The 23,481-nt window shown below is 42.2% G+C and overlaps 1 protein-coding gene across 1 annotated transcript in view; it reads right to left on the reverse strand.

Moving 5' to 3' along the window:
* SMCHD1 (structural maintenance of chromosomes flexible hinge domain containing 1) overlaps window positions 1-23,481 on the reverse strand; it is a 408,526-nt gene that overhangs the window by 235,322 nt on the left and 149,723 nt on the right. The window contains exons 23-24 of the mRNA XM_089678219.1: window positions 17,599-17,738; window positions 21-155 (exon numbers count right to left, since the gene is read on the reverse strand). Coding sequence (XP_089534345.1) covers window positions 21-155; window positions 17,599-17,738 — 275 coding nt within the window. The remainder of the gene's footprint in view (window positions 1-20; window positions 156-17,598; window positions 17,739-23,481) is intronic.

A 23,481-nucleotide genomic window follows, 5' to 3' on the forward strand; every position in this document is an offset into this window, starting at 1 on the left:
TTAAAACAGACTGTACTTACAGATACTTCAATTTTGGCTTTCAGTAACTGTAACTTTTTTATGTTTTGAACTCTGATGGAAGGCCCAGTCAAAACACCACTTCCTGAATTGCTGCAATCCAAGGTGTAGGTTGGGAGGTTTGGAGCCCCTGTAAACTACAAATTAAGATCATAATGCCTAAATATATAAAGTGGTAAATAATCCTGAATTAAACTGATTTATATCTTGAACAAATACTGTTGTCCCTAAGGAACAAATCAGGGTTGAGAGATGTAGGCAACTTTAAATTACCCAGAGTCATGTGCAGCTTCTACCTATTTTCGGAAATGCACAAATCAACACAATCCAAGTCAAATACAGTTGTTTTCAAAAGTTTGCACACCCTGGCAGAAATCGTGAAATTTTGGCATTTATATTGAAAATATGACTGAATATGACTGATCATGCCAAAAAACTGTCTTTTATTGAAACTTAGTGATCATATGTAGCTATTTATTACTACACGGTAGTTTAGCTCATTTTTAAATCATGATAACAGAAATAACCCAAATGGCGCTGATCAAAAGTTTGCATACCCTGGAATGTTTGGCCTTTGTAAAGACACCAAAGGTGACACACACAGCTTAAAATGGCAACTAAAGGTTAAATTTCCCACATCTGTGGCTTTTAACCATGTTAGCGCCGGTTTTTCCCCCTTCCTGACCAGGTCATTCTTTGCTATTCCGCACTGCACTATTTCTGCTGCTAATTCTGTGGTCATGCAACGCTGTACCCAAACAAAATGTATGTCGTTTTGTCACACAAATAAAGCTTTTTTTTGGTGGTATTTTATCACCACTGGGTTTTATATTGGGTTTGGGTGATATATTGCTTACACATGCCACGGGTATATGAGTAAAACCGCAAAACACATTCTGCTACTTCTCCTAAGTATGGCGATACCACATGTGAGAGACTTTTTAGTTTCATATAGGTTTTTATTATAGAATCATCAACATAGTACATGAACAATGGAGGACCTGTCAGCTTCCTTCGATACAGAACAGTGGTAAACATGAACAAACATTGCCACATAATGAATGTCTGATTGATCGTTTTCCATATAAAAGAATGCCAAAAACATACACATTCTCCCACATATCCCACACAAAGTTGTCAGATATTAACATCATCCAAGAGAATATATGAAGAGACATGTATAATTTTCACTACAAGACAAAGAAGAAGAAAGAGAAGGCAGATATTAGTACAATTTGCTTACTGTTCAAGCCTAGCAGGAAGGCATATACCAGCAAACAAGAGTTGTCTTAAAAAATACCAATACCCATAGTGTAAGAGTAAAAATTATAAGCTCCCACTGAACAGTCAGGTAGCTCAGAGAGAAGGAGGAAATGAGAAAGAGAGGGGAGAAGAGGAGGAAAACTGGGGGGGGGGGGGGGTTTGTGGAGAGATTAAGAGGGGAAAGAGTAAAGAGAGGGGTAGGGGGTGTGTTCAGAGAGGGCAAAGCAGAAGGGGAGTCCCCTCCTTAAGAGCTGGTATAGGTTCCATTCCACCTGCTATCAATCAGTTTGACTGAAGTGTCTCTCACCATGGTAGTCCTTCAGAGAGTAGGGGTAGTCAGCCTTCATTGACAGGACAGCACATTTTGTATTTCTCCGTGGTCACAAAGTCCATCCAACAAGCCCAGGTTTTATAGTATTTTGTCATAAGCTCTTTAGGAGGTAGCCATTAGTTCCTCCATTTCAGCTACTTGAGTCACTCTTAGAAATCATTCTCTCATGGAAGGGATTGTGGTTTGTCTCCAATAAACAGGGATGCGTTGTCTCACTGAATTAAGTGCATGGCTAATGATTTTCTGTATGATCTGTGCATGACAGAGAAGTGGTTCATCAAGAACTGAGCTGGTGTGAATTCTAGGGGATATGAGGTCACTCTAGAGACAACGTCATGAACTTGTCGCCAATAGGCTTGCATACGAGGACAACTCCACCAGATGTGAAGAAAAGATCCCACCTCCTCTTCACATCTCCAGCATTTATCTGGCACAGAGGGTGATATTTTGTGCAGCAGCAATGGCACTCTATACCACCTGGAACCCACCTTGTAGCAGTGCTTCTGTACAGCCACACTGAGCGAGCCCTTATGGGTCATAAAACTTGCAGCTTCCCATTCATGCTCCGAGAGGGGCTGAGGTAATTCATTGTTCCACGCTTTCATAGCTATATCTAGGTTTGAGTGGTCCTGTGCTGTCAAGAGTAAATAAAAGAAAAGGTGTTGTTGTGGTGGACGAAGCGAACAGAGATCTTCGAAAGGGGTAGTAGGTCATTGAACCGCCTCCAGTCTGGATGCACGAGTCAAAAAAGAGCTTATTTGTAAGTATGGCAAGACCGGGAAAGTTGTCCTATCTGACCAGGATGGGAGGAGCTGCTGAGAAATTACCTTTCCCACAGCAAAGAAGTCACCAGCCCTAGGACTCTGTTGAAATCCACATGTTTGTTGGAAGATTTAACAAAAGCCCAGTGAGAATGCAGAGTTCTGAAACATCAAGGTCATTGGCCCAGGAATAGAGGACAGCACAGAGGTGTTGCATAGCACCCAAAAGCAGCATAAGGTTGCTGCAATAAGCGGGTGGCCTTTTAGGGGGTTGATACTAGTGTATTCCACGGGACTACAGTCAGAGAACACAGAGAATATCCCTGTTCCAGGGAAATCCAATCCTTAGTCTGTCTGTGAAAATGCCAACACACCAATCTAACTAGGTGACATGCTTGGTGATCGCGTTTAAAAATTGGGGAGACCAATACCACCTTTAACCACTTGCCCTCCTGAGAATTTACCACCCTTCATGACTAGGCCATTTTTTGGATTACGGCGCTGCGTTACTTTAACTGACAATTGTGCGTTCATGCAACGCTGCAACCAAATGAAATTTACTTCAGTGGTATTTGGTCACCTGTGCGTTTTGTATTTTTTGCGCTTTAAGCAAAAAAACCTGACAATTTTGAGAATTAACACAACATTTTGGACTTTTTGCTTTTAAACATACCCAGTAAAAAAAATGAAATTTAGTCATATATTTAGACCAAAATGTATTCTGTCTTCGCTAAAAAAAAAATCCCAATACGTGTAAATTAATTGGTTTACGTGAAAGTTATAGCGTTTACAAATGGCGGTAAAGATAATGGAATTTTTTTTTCTACTAGTAATGGCGGCGATCAGAGACTTTTAGCGGGACTGCGGCGGACATGCTAACACTGGGAGGGAACTAACTTGGTGTCATTGACACCCCGGTGGCACCCATACAGTGATCAATGCTAAAAAAAACAGCACTGACACTGTACTAATGGCACTGGGCAGGAAGGGGTTAATGTGTGGGGCGATCAAAGGGTTAACTGTGTGCTGGGAGTGTTTTACTAGGGGGCAGGGTGCGTGTTCTTCATTGTACTCACACTGATCGGGATGGATGAACTGTGCACAGCCATCTCAAGCAGTGTGCTCGAGCTGACAAGGAGGAAGATTGCTTGTAAACAGAACAATCTTCCTCCCCGTCGGAGATGCTCGGTAATCACTGACCGGGACCTGATTGAGATTCACAGCTGCGAATGGCAGCGCACGCCCCCTACCCGGAAATGCAAAATTACATATATATACACGCGATTCTGTGCACAGGTGCCACCCTGTAGCAGTATATCTGCTATAGAGCGGTCCTTAAGCGTTGTGCAGGAGAGACATCTCAAACTAATTTGTGGAGGTCTTTTACTCTATATAAAAGATTTTATTAGGTTGTGTAGGTTCTTGAAAAATTAGCTTGGTAGCCAAATAGGAATCGTTTGCATAACATACAAGAAGTACTGGGAAGTACTGTTATCTTTACAATAACGGCCCTCCCAAACCACGAGAAACAAGGTCTACCCCATGTCTTAATATCTATCTGAAAGGATGACAAGAGTGGCAAAAAGTTTTGAGTATAAAGTTCAGATAGATTAGTGGGAAGCTGGATGCCTAAATATCTTATCAAGGTGGTTTGCCAGATAAAGGGAAAGTTGTCTTAACATTTGGTTACCAGATCCGAGGGTAAAGAGATATTAAGGGCAAAATATTTCGACAGATTGACCTTGAAGTTGGAAATCTCCCTGTAAAACTTAAGATCACGCAATAGGTTCGGAAGCGCAGTTTGGTGGTTCGTGAGAAACGGAAGTACATCATCGGCGTATGCTGCCGTTTCATATTCGTGACCTGCAATACGTCCTCCTTGGATACCAAAATTGGAGCGGATACATCGCAGGAATGGTTCAAGTGTAAGGATAAAAAGAATCGGGGAGAGGGAGCAACCCTGTCATGTTCCATTGGTGATGGGGAAGGCGTTCAACCATTTACTGTAACTCTAGCTTGTGGCATAGGGTAAAGAGCAAAAATCCTGGAATGCATACCATTACCTAGGCCAGAGGACTGCTTTCATGAAGTCCTATGCCACCCTGTTGAACTCCTTCTCAGCATCCATGGACTGAAAAAAGCCAGGACAGGAGTTGCTGGTGAGACAGTGGTGAAAGTTCAGGGCTTTTATGGTATTACCACGAGCCTCTTTACCCGGGGTAAAGCCCACTTGGTCCAGGGATACCTAGTGTGACAGTAAAGGGAGAAGTCTAGCAGCTAAGATTTTGGTGTACACTTTGAAATCCACATTGAGTAGAAGAGATCGGTCTTTAAATCATTACCTGGGAAGGGTTGAACCTCCAGGTTTTGTGAGTATGTCTTTAGTCCAAAAGGGTCATCATGATAGGGTTGTGATCTGAGAGGGTCATGGGTTCACTAGAGGCCATCTGAAGGCGTGGTAAATCTGTTTGAGTAATAAAGAAATAATCCAATCTGGAGTATTTTTGATGGGATGTGGAAAAGTAAGTGAAATCCTTATCTATTGGGTGTAGGAATCAACAGGTATTGTGAAGAAGGAGTGAGGAGAGTTGCAGCTTTATAGCTTGAAGAGCTCTGTAAGGGATGGAGATTGCTCCATTGGATGAATCCAGTGACGGGTTTAGAGGTAGTTTCAAATCTCTGCCCAAGATCAACATTCCAGAGGCAAAGGATGCAAGTTCATTCCCCACAGTCTGAAAGAAAGCAACGTATTTCTCATTAGGACTATAGACATTCGCCCGGGTAACTGGTACATTTTTCAGAGTGTCTTTAAGGAAAAGATAATGGCCTTGGGGATCAGCCCTCTGGTCCTCAAGTTGAAATTTAACAGTCTTTGCAAAAAGAATAGCAATTCCTCTCGTCCTGGATGAGGGATTAGAAGCATAATACTTTGTGGGAAACCTGCTATTGGTCAGTTTCGGGCAGCAGCTTGGTAAAGTGCATCTCTAGATTAAATGCTATATGAACTCGATACCTATGGAGTTCTTGGAGGACTATCAACCTTTTTTCGGGCATTTTAAGACCCCTAGCATTCAGTGAATTGAAAAACATACCTGGGGGAGGTGCTTTCCTGTGGCCGGAGGGTACGCTAAAAGAAAGTGCTTAACACTTCATAATCAGCAGGAGAAAATTCAGTCAATGAAGTACCTCCAATCAAAGAGGGCAATCTCTTCAACTCCCCAAACACACACACATTAAAAAAAAAAGAGGGGGGGGGGAGAGAGAGAAGGGAAATAGGTGTAATAGAGAGGAAGAACAACAATTAAGCTAACGTAAGTGATAGTGATAGCATTTGACCAGGAATAGAAAGAAAGCAGGCGAGAGAAGAAAAGAGCGTGAGGGGAAGTATGTATCGGGTGGGTTAGAGTACCAAACTACTCACCCATGTTACAATGCCTAAATATGAATCAGCATGGCCTATGAGCCAGGCAGTGTGGGGTACACATGCATATCAGGAGGCAGCTACCATGGGCCATAGAGGGAAATCTGGCCATAGAGGGAAATCTGCCTGTAAATAACCAAGATATGGCAAATATCTCTGCATTATCTGTATAAATCCACAGTACATAACATAACATAACATGAGGCAAGTTTAAAGAAACCTAGTAGGAAACCTGCATCATATTGCAGCCTGGCAGCATTATAGAGTGGTTGGCAACACGGAAAATATCCTCCTATTAACTGTTGGTCCACTATGTATGCCCTTCTCCTAGGTGCACACCTTTCAGAGTTCATACTCTAGAAGAAAAGGTGGTATGTCACAATGAAGCTCCTAACAGTAGACTGGAAAGAAACCAAGGAGCACAGAAGTCTCTACTGTTGATTCCTTTCATCTCTGACCAAAAATAGCGCTCCACTGCCACAGTTGTAGAGATCACTAAAAAAGAATATAGGGGACCAAAGTCTCCCTTGGAGCTCGGTTTAGGTGAGGTAAAAACATGTCAAAGCGTGCACCCGAGTTGGGGATAAGAATCTGCACTGTCAAATCATCAACAGTAGCACCCTGTGCAAGTTCAGACTACAGTTTTAAAAAAGCCTAAGTCTCATTACTGTCACATTTATCATCACATAAATATAGGGATTATAGGCTAGACCATACAGTGGTGGGACATCACAACCTCAGTAAAAACAGAAAAGTGAAAAAGAAATGCAAATAAAAGAGAAAATAAAAATATAGATTCTCTAGAGCCAAAGCTTAGGGGCCCTCTACTGAGGGTCCCTCCTTAATCAGCATTGCTATGGCTCTCTCTGGCTGAAGGAACATCCGTCTCACCACAAGCAGTAATGGCAGCCTCAGGGTTTCCAAGAGGCTTATTGGCCAAGTGCCAAGAAAAAAAAACCAAAAACAAAAATTTAAAAAAAGTGAAAAAAGAAGAACAATTCTATCATTAACTGTAGCATACAGGGCGAAAATCACAGCAGTGTGTCATCCACTCTTGGAATAGGACTGAAAATGACATTTCCAAAGGCCAGCACAGTTCCCTAAAAATCTTGATACTTTCAGTAGCTCAAAGAGCAAATGGCTAGTTGTACTAGAGAGTAAAGAATTGTGAGAGTGAGAATGAGGAGTTATGCTAAGCGCAGTAATCTCAAACAAACTTAAAACTTAGGGATAGTCTACAATAAAGAAAAGCACAAAAGCAAGAGGGCGTCTAAAGAACCAGAAGGTTGTGTAGCAAGACCCCATACTTTTCTGTCCCTTAGGAGTCACAAGGAGGTTCTGCGGCTGTATGCGGTCTGTAGCATGGTAGAGGCTGGTGATCTTGTTGGTAGCCAGATGGGCCATCGGCAGGGATGCTTAGAGTGAGGAATTCACTGTACCATTCCGGAACTGGAATCGGAGGCACTTGGAAGGATGTCAACGAACTTCTCCAGATCATCCGGTGTTTTCAGGACAGCTGTTTTGACTTGAGACGTTGCCTGGAGAGCAAAGGGGAACCGCCAAGTGTATGAAATGTTGCGTGCTGTGAGTGCTTAGGTAATAGGCCTCAAGGCCCAGCGGTTCTGGAGCATGAGTGGTGAGAAGTCCTGGAAGACCTTCACATCTGCTCCATTGAATGTGAACTATTCCTACTCCCAGGAGAGTTTGTGGATTTCTTTCTTCAGCTTAAAGCTTGTGAGGCAGCATATCACATCCCGTGGCTGATCTCCATTTCAGCCATGTGGCCAGAGGGCCCCGATGTGTTTTCTCAAACTCCACCGGGTCTCTCGGGTGGTCAAGAAGGTAATTAAATAGGGATTGCAAGGCTGATGGCAGTTGTTCTCGAACTACCGATTCCGGGATCCCCTGATTACTCTGGTACCCCCAATTACTTGAGCCCCCCAATTTGAATTGCATTTCCATAAAGTGTCACAGTAAATCCTCTCTATTCTCCAGCATGTTTGCATCATGGCGGGTTACCTCGTCTTCCACCACCTCCAGGCCATCCGAGACTCCAAGTAGCTCTTCTTTCAGATTAGAGACGGCGTCTGATAATGCGCTCTCGATGTCCGCCACAACGTATTGTAAATCCGCCATATTAGGAATCTGTTGAATTAGAGAGAGCACCGTATCTCAATAAAGCCTGCTTTTGGCCTTCGGGGATTGTTCTGGCGCCTTACAGGAGGACATAGCGGGGAAGAGATAACCCTCGAGTCCTGCAGCATCTTGGGCAGCTGGTTCCAAAAGATTTTAGGATTTTCAAGTTCAGCTATGAGTGAGGGATCTTGGAGGGGTAAACTGGTCGCCCAATCTTGTCCATGTTCGTCCAAGAAATGGAGGAAAGACAGCAGTATTCCCTCTTAGCCACGGCGCTCCGGATTCAAACAGCCAAGCAGTGCCAAGCCCCCGTGAGAGACTTTTTGGCAGCCTAGCTACATACAGCCCCCAAAATCCAATGACCACTTTCAGGCTTTCAAAGGGCATATTTCCCCATGTCACTTCCTCACTATCTACCTAGTTTCGGAGGCCCTAAAATGCCAGGATAATACAAACACACACCCCCCCTTTCTCAAATAACTTTTTGAAAAGTAGACACCCCAAGCAATGTGATAAGAGGCATGGTGGGTATTTTTTCAAAATATTTCTTTGTCACAGGGTTTTGAAAAAGAAAAGAAAAATTTTCGTTTTCTTTCTTAATTATCCAAAAAACTAGAGGCAACAAATAAGATCTTCAAAATACTCTCACTGCCCCTTAGCAAATACCTTGGTATGTCATCTTTCCAAAAAGGGGTCATTTGGGGGGTGCTTCCACTATCCTGGCATTTCAGTATCAACATTAGAAGCTTACCTACCCACTCTTCTAAACACTTGGAGACCAAGCCTTTTCTGACACTTTTTGTTTAATTTTCTAGCAAAAAACATTTTTTTACATGTACTTTGAACCCCCCCAAACATTATAAAAAATTTTTTACAGCAGAGGCCCTAGAAAATAATAACAGTAGGAATTGCAATCTTTTGTCACACAGTATTTGTGAAGCGATTTTTCAAACACAAATTTTTGGGAAAAAATAAACTTTGAGTTGTAATGCACAAAACCACAAAATATAATTGATAACATATAAAATAGATTACACTGAGTAAATAGATACTAAGCATGACATGCTTTACAAATACCTGTGCAATGGCGAAAAACTACGTACGTTTTTAATAACCATAGGCGACACTTTAAAAACCATTTTTGCAGGTTACCACTTTAGATTTACACCAGAGGTCTAGTGCTACAACTACTGACCTTGGAATGACATTCGCAGTGATACCGCACATGCTTAGTGCAATCTCTGTTTACATACCGTCACGGGACTGATGCTTGATTTAGTCTTTGAGGTGGGTTGTGTTTTTTTTTCTATTTATTTTGCTTTTCTTCATTTTTACACTGTTCCTTTTTTTTTTTTAAACCACTTTCATTGTTATGATAGGGAATGTAAATATGATTTAAAAAGGAGCCAAAAAACTATGAGATAATAAATGGCTTCACATGATTACGGTCTTTAAATAAATCATAGTTTTTTGGAATGATCAGTCATATTTTCAATATCAATGCCACAATATCACGATTTCTGCCAGGGTGTGCAAACTTGTGAGCACAACTGTACATTATCTGATGAATAACCCACTTACAACAAAGTGTATTTAGTACTGGCTGATAATGCTCATAAAGGTTACAGTGGCAGCAGATACAACTTGCCTTTAGTGTACACATTAGCCATGAAGGGTGGCTATAAATGGCTGGAAAAACAAGAAATGCTCCCAATTTTAAAGCAGAACTAAAGTAAAAAATCTGTTTTTTTTATTTTCGATAAAGTAAGGGAAGATTATAACCCATCTGGTTTGTTTGCTTTTATTGCCTCTGTGTCTAATTGGGGCGATTATCCTTAATTTCCTGTTCCACAGAAAAAACAGGTTGTGAGAGGACATGCCCAAAATGTATGGAATTCCTGGTTGACACCAGGACTACTGCCTTCATTGGAAGATTTCCCCTATTTTATTGTTTTGAGGACAGCCCAAAATTTGGGATTTTCTTTTACTTTCAATTTCCATGGTAATGGTAAACAGACAAGTACAGAGGGTGAATCTCCCTAATGAGGGTACAGGCAGCAATAAAAATCTGAAAAATATTCTAATCCCTCTTCATTATGTTAAAAAAAAACCCCATAAAAAAGTTTTGCCTTTAGTTATAATTTGTGACTGTCCAGGGAGTACCACTATCTGTCAGAGGTCTGTGAAGAGTGTGAATTGTTAGCTGAGAATTTCATATCTTAGAAGTACAATACAGGACTTGTATTCATAGACCATACATACCGCTACCGTAAATTGGACCACCATTTTGTGGAGGAAGGAGGGCCTGGGTCTAAAGATCAATTTGTCTCTATGCAAGATAAGGAAAAGTTCTTCACAGGAAAGGCGCCAACTCACAGACACACCTGACAAAGATAATGGACGTGAATAGGCCGTATTACTGGTGAGATCTCCCATTGAGGTATCACAAATTGATTCAAAGGGAGGTCGTTAAACTGAAAGTAGCAGCAGATACCAAGGAGACACAAGTGGTCAAAGTGGGGGATTGAAATAAGCAACTCCCTGTAGAAAGGTCTTCAAAAGTGTTTGAAACCAACGTTTTCTGGAATAGAATGGACAAGGCAGATAATGCTGCGGTGATCCTGGAGGCGGCAATACTGGGTTCATAACTTCTTAACCTAATTCATAGAGGTCCGAAGCCAAACTCGGCCATCACTCTTCCTATGCTGACGACCCTTAGGGTGTGGAGTCAGGCTAGAGCTCAATTTCGGGTGAATAATGCATACTCCCCTCACACACCACTCTGGGGCATTCCTGCCTCCCACATTTGCATACGATCCCAGACCCTGTGGTGTGGGCTCGATATGGTATAAAAACATTGCACCATATTATGCCTAGCGGCGTCCTGCTTCAGTTTGACAAACTCAAATGTAATTATGGCCTGCCTAACCAATTTTTACAATTGTGTCATGCGGTGGCAGCTCAATTTCCCTCTACACCGACCAGACAGATCCATTAGAAAACTTGCTGTTACTGGAGGATTTGCCTAATCCGTTATCTGCTCTCCATTCCCTGTTGATGCCACTCTCTACCCCTAGAATGCAGGTGCTCTTTGATAAATGGCACACCTTCCTTCGTTATCAGAGGATGACTGAGAGGATTGTTTTCTACAGTGCCTCCCTACCAAGATCTCGGCCAGGGACCGCTTCCTACAACTTAAATTTATCCATAGAGTATATTACACCCCTCTGCGTTTGGCTGTGATATATCCTGATAGATCATGCACATATCCTCCCTGTGATATGGAGGTGGGCACGTTTCTCCATATGTTCTGGGAATGTCTGGGTCGAGGTACTGGATATTGTTAACGCTGTTAGTAAACTGTCTATCCCCATGGATCCCCTGATTATGTTGCTAGGCCTTTTGGACCTTGTGGAGACGTCTAAGCATAATAGACTGTTTGTCCTCTATGCTTTTTACTAAGCTAGGAGAGAAATCCTGTTGAAATGGAATCAGTCGACTCAGCCAACAGTCTCGGGATGGAAATTGGCAGTCAACGGGACGCTTCCATTGTACAAACTTACTTATATGAGCTGTAATTGTCCAGCTAAATTTGATAAAATATGGACTGGGTGGGTGGAGGCTCAAGGCCTTCCGGTATAATTGGCTTATTCTCTTGCGGGTATGTCCAGTTTGTACTGTCTACTTGCTTGGTTATTGTTTATGTTTATGATTTGCTTTTCTTCTTTGCCTCTCTTTTTCTTCTTCCCCCCTCTATTTTTCTTCCTTATCTTCCCCCCCCCTCTTGGGGTTTTCTCTATTCTTACCTTTTCTCCCCCACCTTTTTTTGTCAAGGATGTTCAGTTGACTCCGTATGATATTTAGCGATGGAATTCCATGTGAATTGTATTTTTACTGACTGCCGCAACTTTGCCTGTTCTTATGTACCTTGCCTTGTTATACTTTTGTACGATTTCAATAAACGCAACTGTTAAAAAAAAAAAAAAAATCAGGATGGAACAGAGGGGGTACACTGTTGGCCAGCACTACAGAGGGAAAGGATTTGGGGGTACTTATTTCAGATGATTGCAAAATGAGAAAACAGAGTGGCCAGGAAGTGGGGAAAGTGAATAAAATTCTAGGATGGCTCAATAGAGGGGTCACCAACAGGAGGAAGGAGGTCCGGATTCCTCTATATCAGGGGTGGGCAACTGTGGCCCCCCAGCTGTTGGTGAACTACAAGTCCCATCATGCCTCTGCCTTTGGGAGTCATGCTTGTAACTGTTAGTTTTGCAATGCATCATGGGACTTGTAGTTCTACAACAGCTGGAGGTCCACAGTTGCCCGCCCCTGCTCTATATAGATCTTTAGTTAGACCTCATTTAGAATACGGTGTCCAGTTCTGCAGACCTCACTTATAAAAAGATATTGAAAAGATAGAACAAGTCCAGAGATGGGTATCAAAAATATTGAAAGGTCTGGGGGTCTGGGCTTGTTTACTTCAGGGCTGTCCAACATATGGTACTCCCCTGTTAGTTTACATAGGCCACAGCTGTGGTGGTGTTTGACTGCACTCTGGCTGGGTGACCTTGTAGGAAAGACGTATAGTGTAGGAGAATTAGTCTTAAGGCTCTCAGTTCCAGAATGTTGATGGGGAGCATGAACTCCCTTGGGAACAAGGTTCACTGAACAGTGATAGAACTGCAGTCCACAAGCACAGGTAGATTGTTCAAAGCAATGAAAAGAGTACCGCTCAAGTGCCCCCTAAAACTGTGCGTTGGTTCAGCATGTGAATAGGCATTAGTAAACTTCAACAAAATGGTGGCCGTCTGTACACAGACACTGACTCCTTGTTGCATAAATATGAATGAAATGAGTAAAAGATGGCTTCAGCTCCTGTTCTCAACCTGTAGAGAACTACTCAGGTGTGTTTTGCCCTTTTTGGGGCTTAATCGTAAAAGCAAAACACATCTGATGAGTTCTCTACAGGAGGAGAACAGGAGCTGAAGCCATATTTTACTCATTCACATTTATGCAACAGAGAGTCAGTGTCTGTGTGCTGATGGCCACCATTTTGTTGATAGGCAGACTATTGTTGAACCTGTAGGCCAGGATAGCCACATTTGGGGTGACAGAATAAAGCAGATAGGAGGTAGAGTTCTGTATCCCCCTTGAAACCACCAAATGAACCCACATGTCTGGGATACAAAAGAGAGGCAAACTGTAACAGATACCCCCCCACTCTTAGGAGTGAGGGTACCTCCTTCACAGGGAACAGGGCTTTGGGGAAAACTTGTAGGGCTTTGTGAGGCAAATATTATGGCAAACAAAGGGCTGAACTTGGGTTTGCAGTTGAAAGGGGGTTTTTGAATCTTCTGCTGTGGAAGTAGAACCTTCTCTCTTGTGACATCTTGATTTAATTCGCCAAGTGCCTCACCAAAAAGACATCCTCCTTCAAAGGGAATACATGTGAGGTGTCTTTTACAGGCAGCTTCAGTTGTCCAGGCTTTGAGCCTGAAGATTCTGTACATGCAAATTGAGATTACAACCATTTTGGAAATTAGTTTCATTACTGCTTATAGGTCATCCACACAAAAGAGAAAAGAAACTGCTGTAATTTCTCACTTTAGGCATGGTAATGGAATACAGTATCATATGGGTTGTTCATTGCCCATCAAGTGTGACGAGAGCCTTTAAGAGCATTTCAAACTTCCTTTTTGCAGAATCTTTGAATAAAGGCACATCTTCAATTAGTACAGTGCCATGTTTAAGACTGAGACAGCAGGATCAGCTACTGGAACAGACCACTTATTTGTGAACTTTTTTTTCACTGAATAAAGTTCAGCAATGATTTTCAGAGGAGTGAAAATATTTTCAGGATTAACCCAATTGTCACAGATTGCCCATTCTATTTGTTCATGATCGGGTAATGTCTTTTTAGGTTTTGAAGGTCTCTTTGTACCTACAGTTGCAAGAAAAAGTATGTGAACCCCTTGGGATTACGTGGAGTTTTGCATGAATTTGGCATAAAATGTGCTCTGAACGTCATCTAAGTCACAACAATAGAAGAACACAGTCTGCTGAACATAATACTACACAAACATTAGATGTTGCCATGGTTTAATTGCACATAACATGTAAACATTTACAGTGCAGGGAGGAAAAAGTATGTGAACCTTTGGACTTAATAACTGGTTGACCCTCCTTTGGCAGCAATAACCTCAACCAAACGTTTCCTGTAGTTACAGATCAGACCTGCACAACGATCTGGAGTCATTTTGGACCACTCCTCTTCACAAAACTGTTTCAGTGTAGCAATATTCTTGGGATGTCTGGTGTGAATCGCTCTCTTAAGGTCATGCCACACAATTTCAATCGGGTTGAGGTCAGGACTCTGACTGGGCCACTCCAGAAGGCGTATTCTGTGCTGTTGCAGCCATTGTTTTGTTGAATGACTTGTATGCTTTGGGTCATTGTCCTGTTGCATCACCCATCCTCTGCAGAGCTTCAGTTGGCGGACAGATGGTCGTACGTTTTCCTGCAAAATGTCTTGATAAACTCAGGAATTCGTTTTCCCATCAATGACAACAATCCGTCCAGGCCCTGAGGCAACAAAGCAGCCCCAAACCATGATGCTCCCTCCGCCATGTTTCACAGTGGGGATGAGGTTTTGATGTTGGTGTGCTGGGCCTTTTTTTCTCCACACATAGTGTTGTGTGTTCTTCCCAAACAACTCAATCTTGGTTTCATCTGACCACAGTATATTCTGCCAGTAGTGCTGTGGAACATCCAGGTGCTCTTTTGCAAACTTCAAACGTGCTGCAATCTTCTTTTTGGACAGCAATGGCTTCCTCCGTGGTGTCCTCCCATGTACTCCATTCTTGTTTAATGGTTTCCTTATTGTAGATGTGTCAACACAAATGTTAGCATGTGCCAGAGATTTCTGTAGGTCTTTAGCTGACACTCTGGGATTCTTCTTTACCTCATGCAGCATTCTGCGCTGTGCTCTTGCAGTCATTTTACAGGACGACCACACCTAGGGAGAGTAGCAACAGTGCTAAACTTTCTCCATTTTAGACAGTCTGTCTTACCGTGGACACATGAACATCAAGGCTCAAGGAGATACTTTTGTAACCCTTTCCAGCTTCATGCAAGTCAACAATTCTTGATCGCAGGTCTTCTGAGAGCTCTTTTCAGCGAGGCATGGTTCACATCAGACAGTGCTTCTTGAAACCAGTAAACCCAAAACAGGTGTGTGTTTTTTAAGGGCAGGACAGCTGTCAGCAACACATCCAATATCATCCCACTGATTGGAGTCAAGGTTGGCTCACTCCTGGCTCCAATTAGCTCTGGGAGAAGTCATTAAGCTAGGGCCTCACATACTTTTTCCTCCCTGCACTGTGAATGTTTACATGTTATGTGCAATTAAACCATGGCAACATCTAATGTTTGTGTAGTATTATGTTCAGCAGACTGTGTTCTTCTATTGTTGTGACTTAGATGACGTTCAGAGCACATTTTATGCTCAATTCATACAAAACTCCACGTAATCCTAAGGGGTTCACATACTTTTTCTTGCAACTGTATAAGGGCATCATGAGATGGAGGAGAAACATATGAGACAAAGTTGAGGTTTTTGCAAACAGCAGAAGTGAGAAAATTCACATTAGCAAGTATATTGCATTAAGCTGCAATTTCAAGGTGTATAGGAGTTGAGGGTGAGAAATCTTCTGCAGCCTCCTCTAACATTGCCTCTGGGTCCTCATTTCCTACTGTATCTCTTCTAGGCTGGGCATATCGGGATATGACTCAGATAGATAAGGTGTATAGGAGTTGAGGGTGAGAAATCTTCTGCAGCCTCCTCAAACATTGCCTCTGGGTCCTCATTTCCTACTGTACCTCTTCTAGGCTGTGCATATTGGGATATGACTCAGATCGATACGGAGTATCTCGTAAAAGGGATCATGGCATTCTGATGCCCTGGAAAGCCTTTAGTTGTCTGACAAATTGTGACATGGTTGCAGAAAAATCTGCCTTTATCAGGTAGGCGTACTCGGATACAGAGACCAATGTTAAAATCGAGGGCCTGATCTGGTGCAAGGGAAGCATTGTCAGTCTGATGTTGTGTGGGCCTTTGCCTGAGCTTTTGACCTGTCTCCCTTCTGCCATCGCTACAGATGAATGTAATTCCCTGAGAGGTACTCATGGCATAGGGGAAAGCAAGTCCAAAATGAGTACACAGTAAGCCCAGGTGTAGAGTGTCGTGTAGCAAAGTCCTTATGGTAAAAGAGTGGGAGGAATCGCCTGAGTACCTTAAAAAGGCTCTTGGAGGAAGTGGCAGTAGAGTGTGCAAACTGTGGGGTAATGAAACACCTGGCAAACCACTTGAGACTAGAATGGCTGAGTTATAGCACCAAGTTTGAAAAGTTTAGACTGTAAAGTAAATAAATTCAAAATATAACCTGGCTTTTTTAAAGTAACGTGACCCTGTCTTACCTGTCCACTATGTTGGACCCTAGAAAGAAAGAGTCCAGGCTTCGCCTGTCATGGTGGGTATACCCCAGTAAGGGTCTTCAGGGTCTTGGCACCATAGAAGGGGCCAAGGCCCTGGACCAGTATAGCATCCAGTGGATAACTGCACTTGGTACACCCAGTGCCATGGTGAGAGCTCGTGCGAGATCCAGTGCCCGAAGCAACTCTACAGGCCATTCCCATTGTGGGGTCTGGACACGGCTCCCACGGTTTTACTGAGGTTGCACGGATTCTGATGCAGTGAACAAATTGTAGAATATGAAGATAAAAACAAACAAGTTAGGCCCAGAGTGAGTTCTCTATAAGAAAGAAAAGTTCCACTACCTTAGTAAACTAGCTAAAAACTAAGGATTTAAAGAGTGGGTTAGGGTTATAAGGGAGGTGTCCAGGTGGTGTGTCCTCAAAAGTTTTGCTAGTGTCCAATCATGAGCCTTTAAACCCAGGATCTATGAATACTGTCTCCTATACTGTACAATTAAGACAGCATATTTTAGAAACTTCTCAAGAGAAGAAGGACAATAGCAAAAATGTTCAACAGAGTGGGTGGGGTTACATGAGGGTACACCGGAGGCATTCCCCACAAAGCTTTTGCCAGTGTCCAATCACCTGAAGGTAGTGGCGTATAACCCAAGGTCCATGAGTACAATTTCTGTACTGTACAATTAATATCTCTTCATGAGCATGTCTAGATCCTTCTATAGAGAATCAAGGACAATCAATGTGCCACATGAAAACAGTCACCAGTGTTTAGAACTGCAGCAGTTTCCAACAATCCATTCCATCTTTTGATTAAGGGCAGATATCTCCTCACCAGTTGTTTTCTGGGACTATCTTTGGGCAGCCTTTGACATTACTCCTGAATATAATTATCTGTGCAGCCCTCGGCAGTCTGTAGTGGGAACATTGATTAGGGTAATACCATTGATCTCTACTAGCCTCGTCCAATATGTTCCCAGTTTTATATTGTCTTTTTCAGCATATTCCCAGCCAAAAAATGCAGAATGTCTGCACTCACCGACCCTCATTTCCTCGATTAGGTCTGCAATTGCTGACAGTCTTCTCAAGCATTACATATACTAAACTTTATGTGAGACCCATTTGAAGCCTCCTTTAGCTCATAAATTGACAACCACTGGTTTATAGTATCTTGGACTCACCTTACACTGCACAATTAGCTTCGGCTGACATGTTATATTTCCTTCCTCATCTAACACTTTAACCTGAAAAGTAACTGCTGATCCATTGTCAATAATAAGAATATCAGTACTCGGAATAACATTCAGGAGCTTGGGTGGACCTAAAAAAAAAAAAAATGAAGAAAAAAAAAAGTTTACATTTTTAATATACACAAACATTTGGGGGAAGGCATCCATAAAGCACAAAATAGAACAGCTATCCAAGCCAATTTCATTACCCATTCATAGAAAAAAAGCCTCTCAAAATATACATAATTAGAAAAACAAGCCCTTACTTGGACATATCTAAGAACACGATTTCCCCATTAACGTCAGGATAACAAAAGTGTAATCATATAAATATTTTACTTATCCAAAATAATAACACATCAACATAATGAGACACAAACTATTAATAGAATTTTCCCTGCAGAGTATATATGTATGGCTCCTAGATTTTGTTAATCAGCATTAATATACAGTACATAAACAATCTTCACAAATACAGTATATTCCTTTGCATAAAGTTTAATCCGATTCATACATTTGCCAGTTAAATGTACTGTTGCATCTGCCCTACCAACCAACCGTGCTAACAACCAGGTGCACTTAAGTGAGCTAATATAGTCCACAATGATTAAACGGTATACCCATGGGTGATTTCTTATATTGTAAGTCCAAAAAACTAAATACTCTCTTTATACACTCACAACTTTCTGTATGCAGATTCTAACAGCAATGGCAAGGTTAACCCAAATATGTATGATAATGGATGTATAGGTACTTGTTTATATCACATCTCTTGTAGATTGACAAGCATTCTCACACCTGGGCTTAAATCCCGTTGGAGATACCTCACCCTTAAATTTAAATGGAACTGGGGCAATAGAATGGTGAGAAAGCATGTTTATGTGGTCTCAGTGGTAAATGCAATTTTTTGTGAGTCCATGCCAGTCCAAACTTTTATTGAACAAAACAAAAGTAAAACTCTTTAAAGCAAAAAAATAAAAACCTTACCCATGCAGGAGATTTAAAGCAGAACTCTTGGGAAAAATATCTTTATATGTCCTTTTTGCCAATGTCCTACCTTCATTGAATATGTCATCCATCTGCTGGTTCATTAAATAGTTGCGCTGAAATAGCCTATTCATTTTCAAATCAAATTGTTAATTCTCTTTGGTTTCCTGTTTATAAGACCAGTGGCTGCAATAGCCTCCTATCCCTGCAGCCACTGGTCTTGGCACATCACTTATGTAGGAAGCAGTGATGTAGTTCAGCCCCAATTGCAGTGGTGAGCGGACCGAGGCTTTCAGACACATTGAACATGTACAGGCCTAGTGTACCCACCCACATTCACTACAATTCCCCTTTGGTTGATGGGAACAGTAGTTTCCGTTTACTGCAGAGAGAAAGGAGAGGATATGATGTAATCTCTGCTGTTACACATCCTACTGGGCAGAACAAATGCGGTTATCTTTTGAATTACAGAGATAAGGTCATGAACATTCAATTAGACTTTTCTCCTAACTGGTAAGGGTTTTTTAAAGTTTTAACTGTTTAATGTTTTGTGTAGGGGTTGTACTAAAAGGTGATTTGTTTGCCTATCCCGGAGTTCTTCTTAACCACTTGCCTATCGGGCACTTTTACCCCATTCCTGCCCAGGCCAATTTATCAGCTTTCAGTGCTGTTGCACTTTGAATGACAATTGTGCGGTCATGCAACACTGTACCCATGTGAATTTTTTAATATTTTTTTCCCCACAAACAGAGCTTTCTTTTGGTTGTATTTAATCTCCACTGGGGTTTTTATTTTTTGCACTATAAACAAAAAAAATTGCTAAATATTTGGAAAAAAAAAGTTTTCTTTCTATTATAAACGGATGAGGTGGAAAAGATAGGCAGCACTGAGAAGGTGGCACTGATGGTGCTGCACTGAAATGCAGAATTGAGGGGCACTGATAGGCAGCACTGAGGGGCACTGACTGACAGCACTGCTGGGCACTGATAATCATCAGGCATAATCAGTGCCCTAATCATCAGTGCAGATTTGCTTTGTGACATTTGCGGGTTATCGGCAGTACTTTCCTCACGCTGTGACAGCATGAGGAAAGTGTTGCTGATAACCAGCAACTGTATTTACTTTGTGATCTGCTGTGTCATTGGACAAAGCTAAACATATGGTAAAAAACCACTGTGATTGCCCTTTTACCTAGTCATGTGATCAGCTGTGTCCGTGCGACACAGTTATCACTGACAGAGCCGGGTGCGTGCCGCTGGGGGAGCATTCTGGGAAGACTTCATATGACGCCCTCCCAGAACTGGACAACCGCGCAGTAGCCATCATTCGGCTATAGCGCGGTTGTAGATTGGTTAAATCACTTCAATACTGGACACTTTCACCCCCTTCCTGCCCAGGTCAATTTTCAGCTTTCAGTGCACTTTAAATGACAATTGCGTGCTCATGAAACACTGTACCTGAAAGGGTTATTAGTTAATTAACCTTTGCTTTATGCTTACTACTCAACTTTTATTCCCATAACAGAATGTTCTCTGGGGACTGGAATGTTATCTGAAAGTGTGTCCGGTCTTGAAGGCTGCAAAACGTATTATTTTGTTTGCTATATTTCTATTGCACACCGTATGGTGAGTTACTATAACATCTATAATGTACTTTGATTGGTGCTAGGGACACCGCCTGAAATATTCAATGTTATCGCTATATTTAAACTCAGATCAATAATAAAGACTTTGAATTCTGTGCTTGACACCTCAGTTTCTGAATTGCATTATTCCCAAAATACTTTGTACCTTTCATGATTGGACACAGGGTGCTGGTACGAAACTGAGTTGTCCTAACAGAACTGGTGTCAGAAGTGGGATAGGTTCGGCCATCGGAGATAAGGGAGCAATTTTTGTCTTACTTTGCCCCGGTTGCCTCCCATCTTGAACAAGCCTCTGTGCTGTGGTAGTACGAGCAGTTGTCCGCTGGAGCTTTGGGAGTTCGTGGGATTGAAAACCTAGGCTGATTTATAAAAGATTTGTATATGTGCCTTCCCCCAAGCACACAGAATAGGGTGTGAAGTTATTTCTGTATGTGTGCAACTAGAAAAACTGTTAAGTATATGTATTATAAGTCTCTGGATGATTGTGATGTGCACCACCTGCTCAGTGAGGGGGTTTCATGTGAAAGCATGGTGGCAGTCTGAAAGAATCAGAATAGGGGTGTATTTGTCCAAGTGATTTTAAGCCTTGAAGCTCTTGTGCAGTTGGGAAAATTTTGTCAGAGCTCTACATGAATTCAGTACAGCTTCACCATGCACAAAGAGTAATCACCAGGACAGAAACATATAGGCCCACTCGCATAACCTTGCTTCTTCGCTTTAAGTGACAATGGGAAACTCCCAAGGTAAGGGGAAGTAGCGAGATCCTCCTAAGTCAGCGCGTAAAGTATTAAGAGAAAGCAAATTCTAAAAAAAAAAATAACTAAAGAAAAGGGATCAGCTCTAGAAAAACCCCAGCCACCAGTTAATAAGACATGTAAAGAGTATGTTGCCAGAGTGTCACCTTGGGATTATTATGTTAACCCATGGGTGGACAACTTGGCGGTATGGACTGAAACTATGGGTAATGCCAGTCCTTTGGGATGGAGACCATGATGATTTTCATGTGGACATGATAAAGGGTCTATGTTTGGGGGACAGAACTGCCTTTCCATATTTTGATTCAGATCCTGAGTGGGATATGACTTATATGAAAAGGGGAGCATTAAACTGGTTGAAATATGCTCCAGGATACAAGCGCCCAATACAAACCCTTTCTGCCTCAATAGCCAAGCAGAATAATCATCCTTTTTTTGACACCACCTTGACAAAAGGGCACTAATCTTCCCGATTATACTCAATTGTATCCTCAACTCCCTAAGGAAGAGGATGAGGATTATATGTTGTCACACAATTGGAGGAGACATTTATTACATTCTGCTCCAGCCCACAGGGCCCTGCCTACCACTCCACTGGTTTCACCTCTGCAGTCGCCAGATGTTCCCTTCCCTGATTTTACCAAGCTGTCCCCAGTCGATCAAGAAAGCCATTTGGCATTGATGGATGGCGGTAGTGAGGGTTCTTCAGGGGAAGAATCAGTTAAAGGTTTGTCAATGCGTGAAATAAGTAGAGAGTAGAAAGAAGCTAAAGTTATATTGGGAAAGGCGATGGAGCAGATGCAGGAAACTGTGGCTGCTTTGACGCCTAAGACCAAGGGAAAGGGTAAAAAGGGCAAGGTAGCAAAACTAAGTAAATAGCAATTGGTTGTAAAGGAGCAGACAGCACAGGAGAGGGATGCAGCAAGTGAGGAGTCAGAAGATTCAGCAGGGGATGAAGAGGTGAGTCAGACTGAGCAGGATGAATCAGAAGAATCTAGTAGGTATCATCTGAGAGCCAGAAAAGGCACTAGAGATGACGAGGGATCCATCCAAGCTTACCATTACATCATTGTGGGTAATGATGGGGTGGTAAAGCCGGTGGAAATTACTGAAGTTAATGGCATCATAAAGGGTTCTCCTGATCCTCGGAGGAACTCCACTGCTGCCATCAGCTGCCTGAGAAGAGCAACCTGAGAAAGGACGACAATGTTCACAACAGGATATGAAGATAATCATTGATGGGATTTTGGGATATGATATGGAATCATCAAGTTGGGAATGGGCTAAGTTGTCTTCCATTACTGAGCTTCATGAACCATCTAAGCCGGCTACAGACTACAAGTAGAGAACTTCCACGGGAAGGAACAGATGTGGAAGGCGTTCACTGCAGAAATGCAGTGGTTATGGAAAGAAAAGCAGTCACTAGCTACAGCAGTTGTTTGTAAGCATGGCAGTAAGGAATCAAATTCCTTAAGAGATTTAAGAAGGTCTGGAAAGAAGAAGCAAGATTAAATGTGACAATGCGGGAGTTAGGAATTATATACATACAGCCAGTTATGCAAGGACATAGACCAGAGGTTTTATTATTAATCAAACAGTTAGTGTCGGAGTGGACAGACAAGGATGCTAAAACATTTGAAGCCAGAGTAATGGAGGATTCAGCAGGGTGTTGTGACCTTCCTAAAAAAAAACAAAAAAAAGGATTACAGCATAGTGATCCTAGAGATGCCAGACCAAAGGATGAGATTGGACAGTTTAGGAGCAACACAAGGAGGTTTTAGAGGAACAGGGAGAAGAGTTAGAGTCTTCAGTCCTAGGAATGACTGCTGTTTTTCCTGTGGTCAGTCCGGACATAAATCAGTGCCGAAATGTGACACCACAAAAACAGAATATATCAAGCGTGCCCTCACAAGCTCTTTCACCACAAGCACCCCTTATCATCTGCGCAGCAAAGCTTGTCGTGAAATACCCATTCCAGTGGGAAAACCGACAATAGGGCTGCCCGGAAGGTGTTCCCCTCATGCTCCCCCAGCTCTCTTTTGAATACGCTAAACAACCCTCCATATCTCTCTTGGTAGGAGGTGTGACATTATCTTTCATAACTGATACGAGATCCACCTGTTCTTCTTTAGGGTCAGCATGTTAAAAGGGTGCTGTGCTGGAGTGTGAACCTTCTATGGGAATAACTGGGGTTCTAACCAAAACCTGAAAAACCCCACCTTTAGAGGTGGGCAATCCCTATGGGCAAGGTCATATCATAAATCATTCTTTTAAGGTCATCCCAGTTTGTCCAGAGAATTTGTTAGGCAATGATTTATTAGGAAAATTAGAAAGTAAGCTCTGAAGGAGGGGTTCATATGGAATCACCATATTGTTTTATTGTCATTGAGGAATTGGAAGGGGTAGATCCAAAAGTATGAGCAAGGGATAAGTTGGATGTGGGATTCA

The sequence above is a fragment of the Staurois parvus genome, unplaced genomic scaffold (genome assembly GCF_062004578.1).
Source record: "Staurois parvus isolate SC_StPar_1 unplaced genomic scaffold, SC_StPar_1.0 ptg000015l, whole genome shotgun sequence".
Taxonomy (NCBI): Eukaryota; Metazoa; Chordata; class Amphibia; order Anura; family Ranidae; genus Staurois; species Staurois parvus.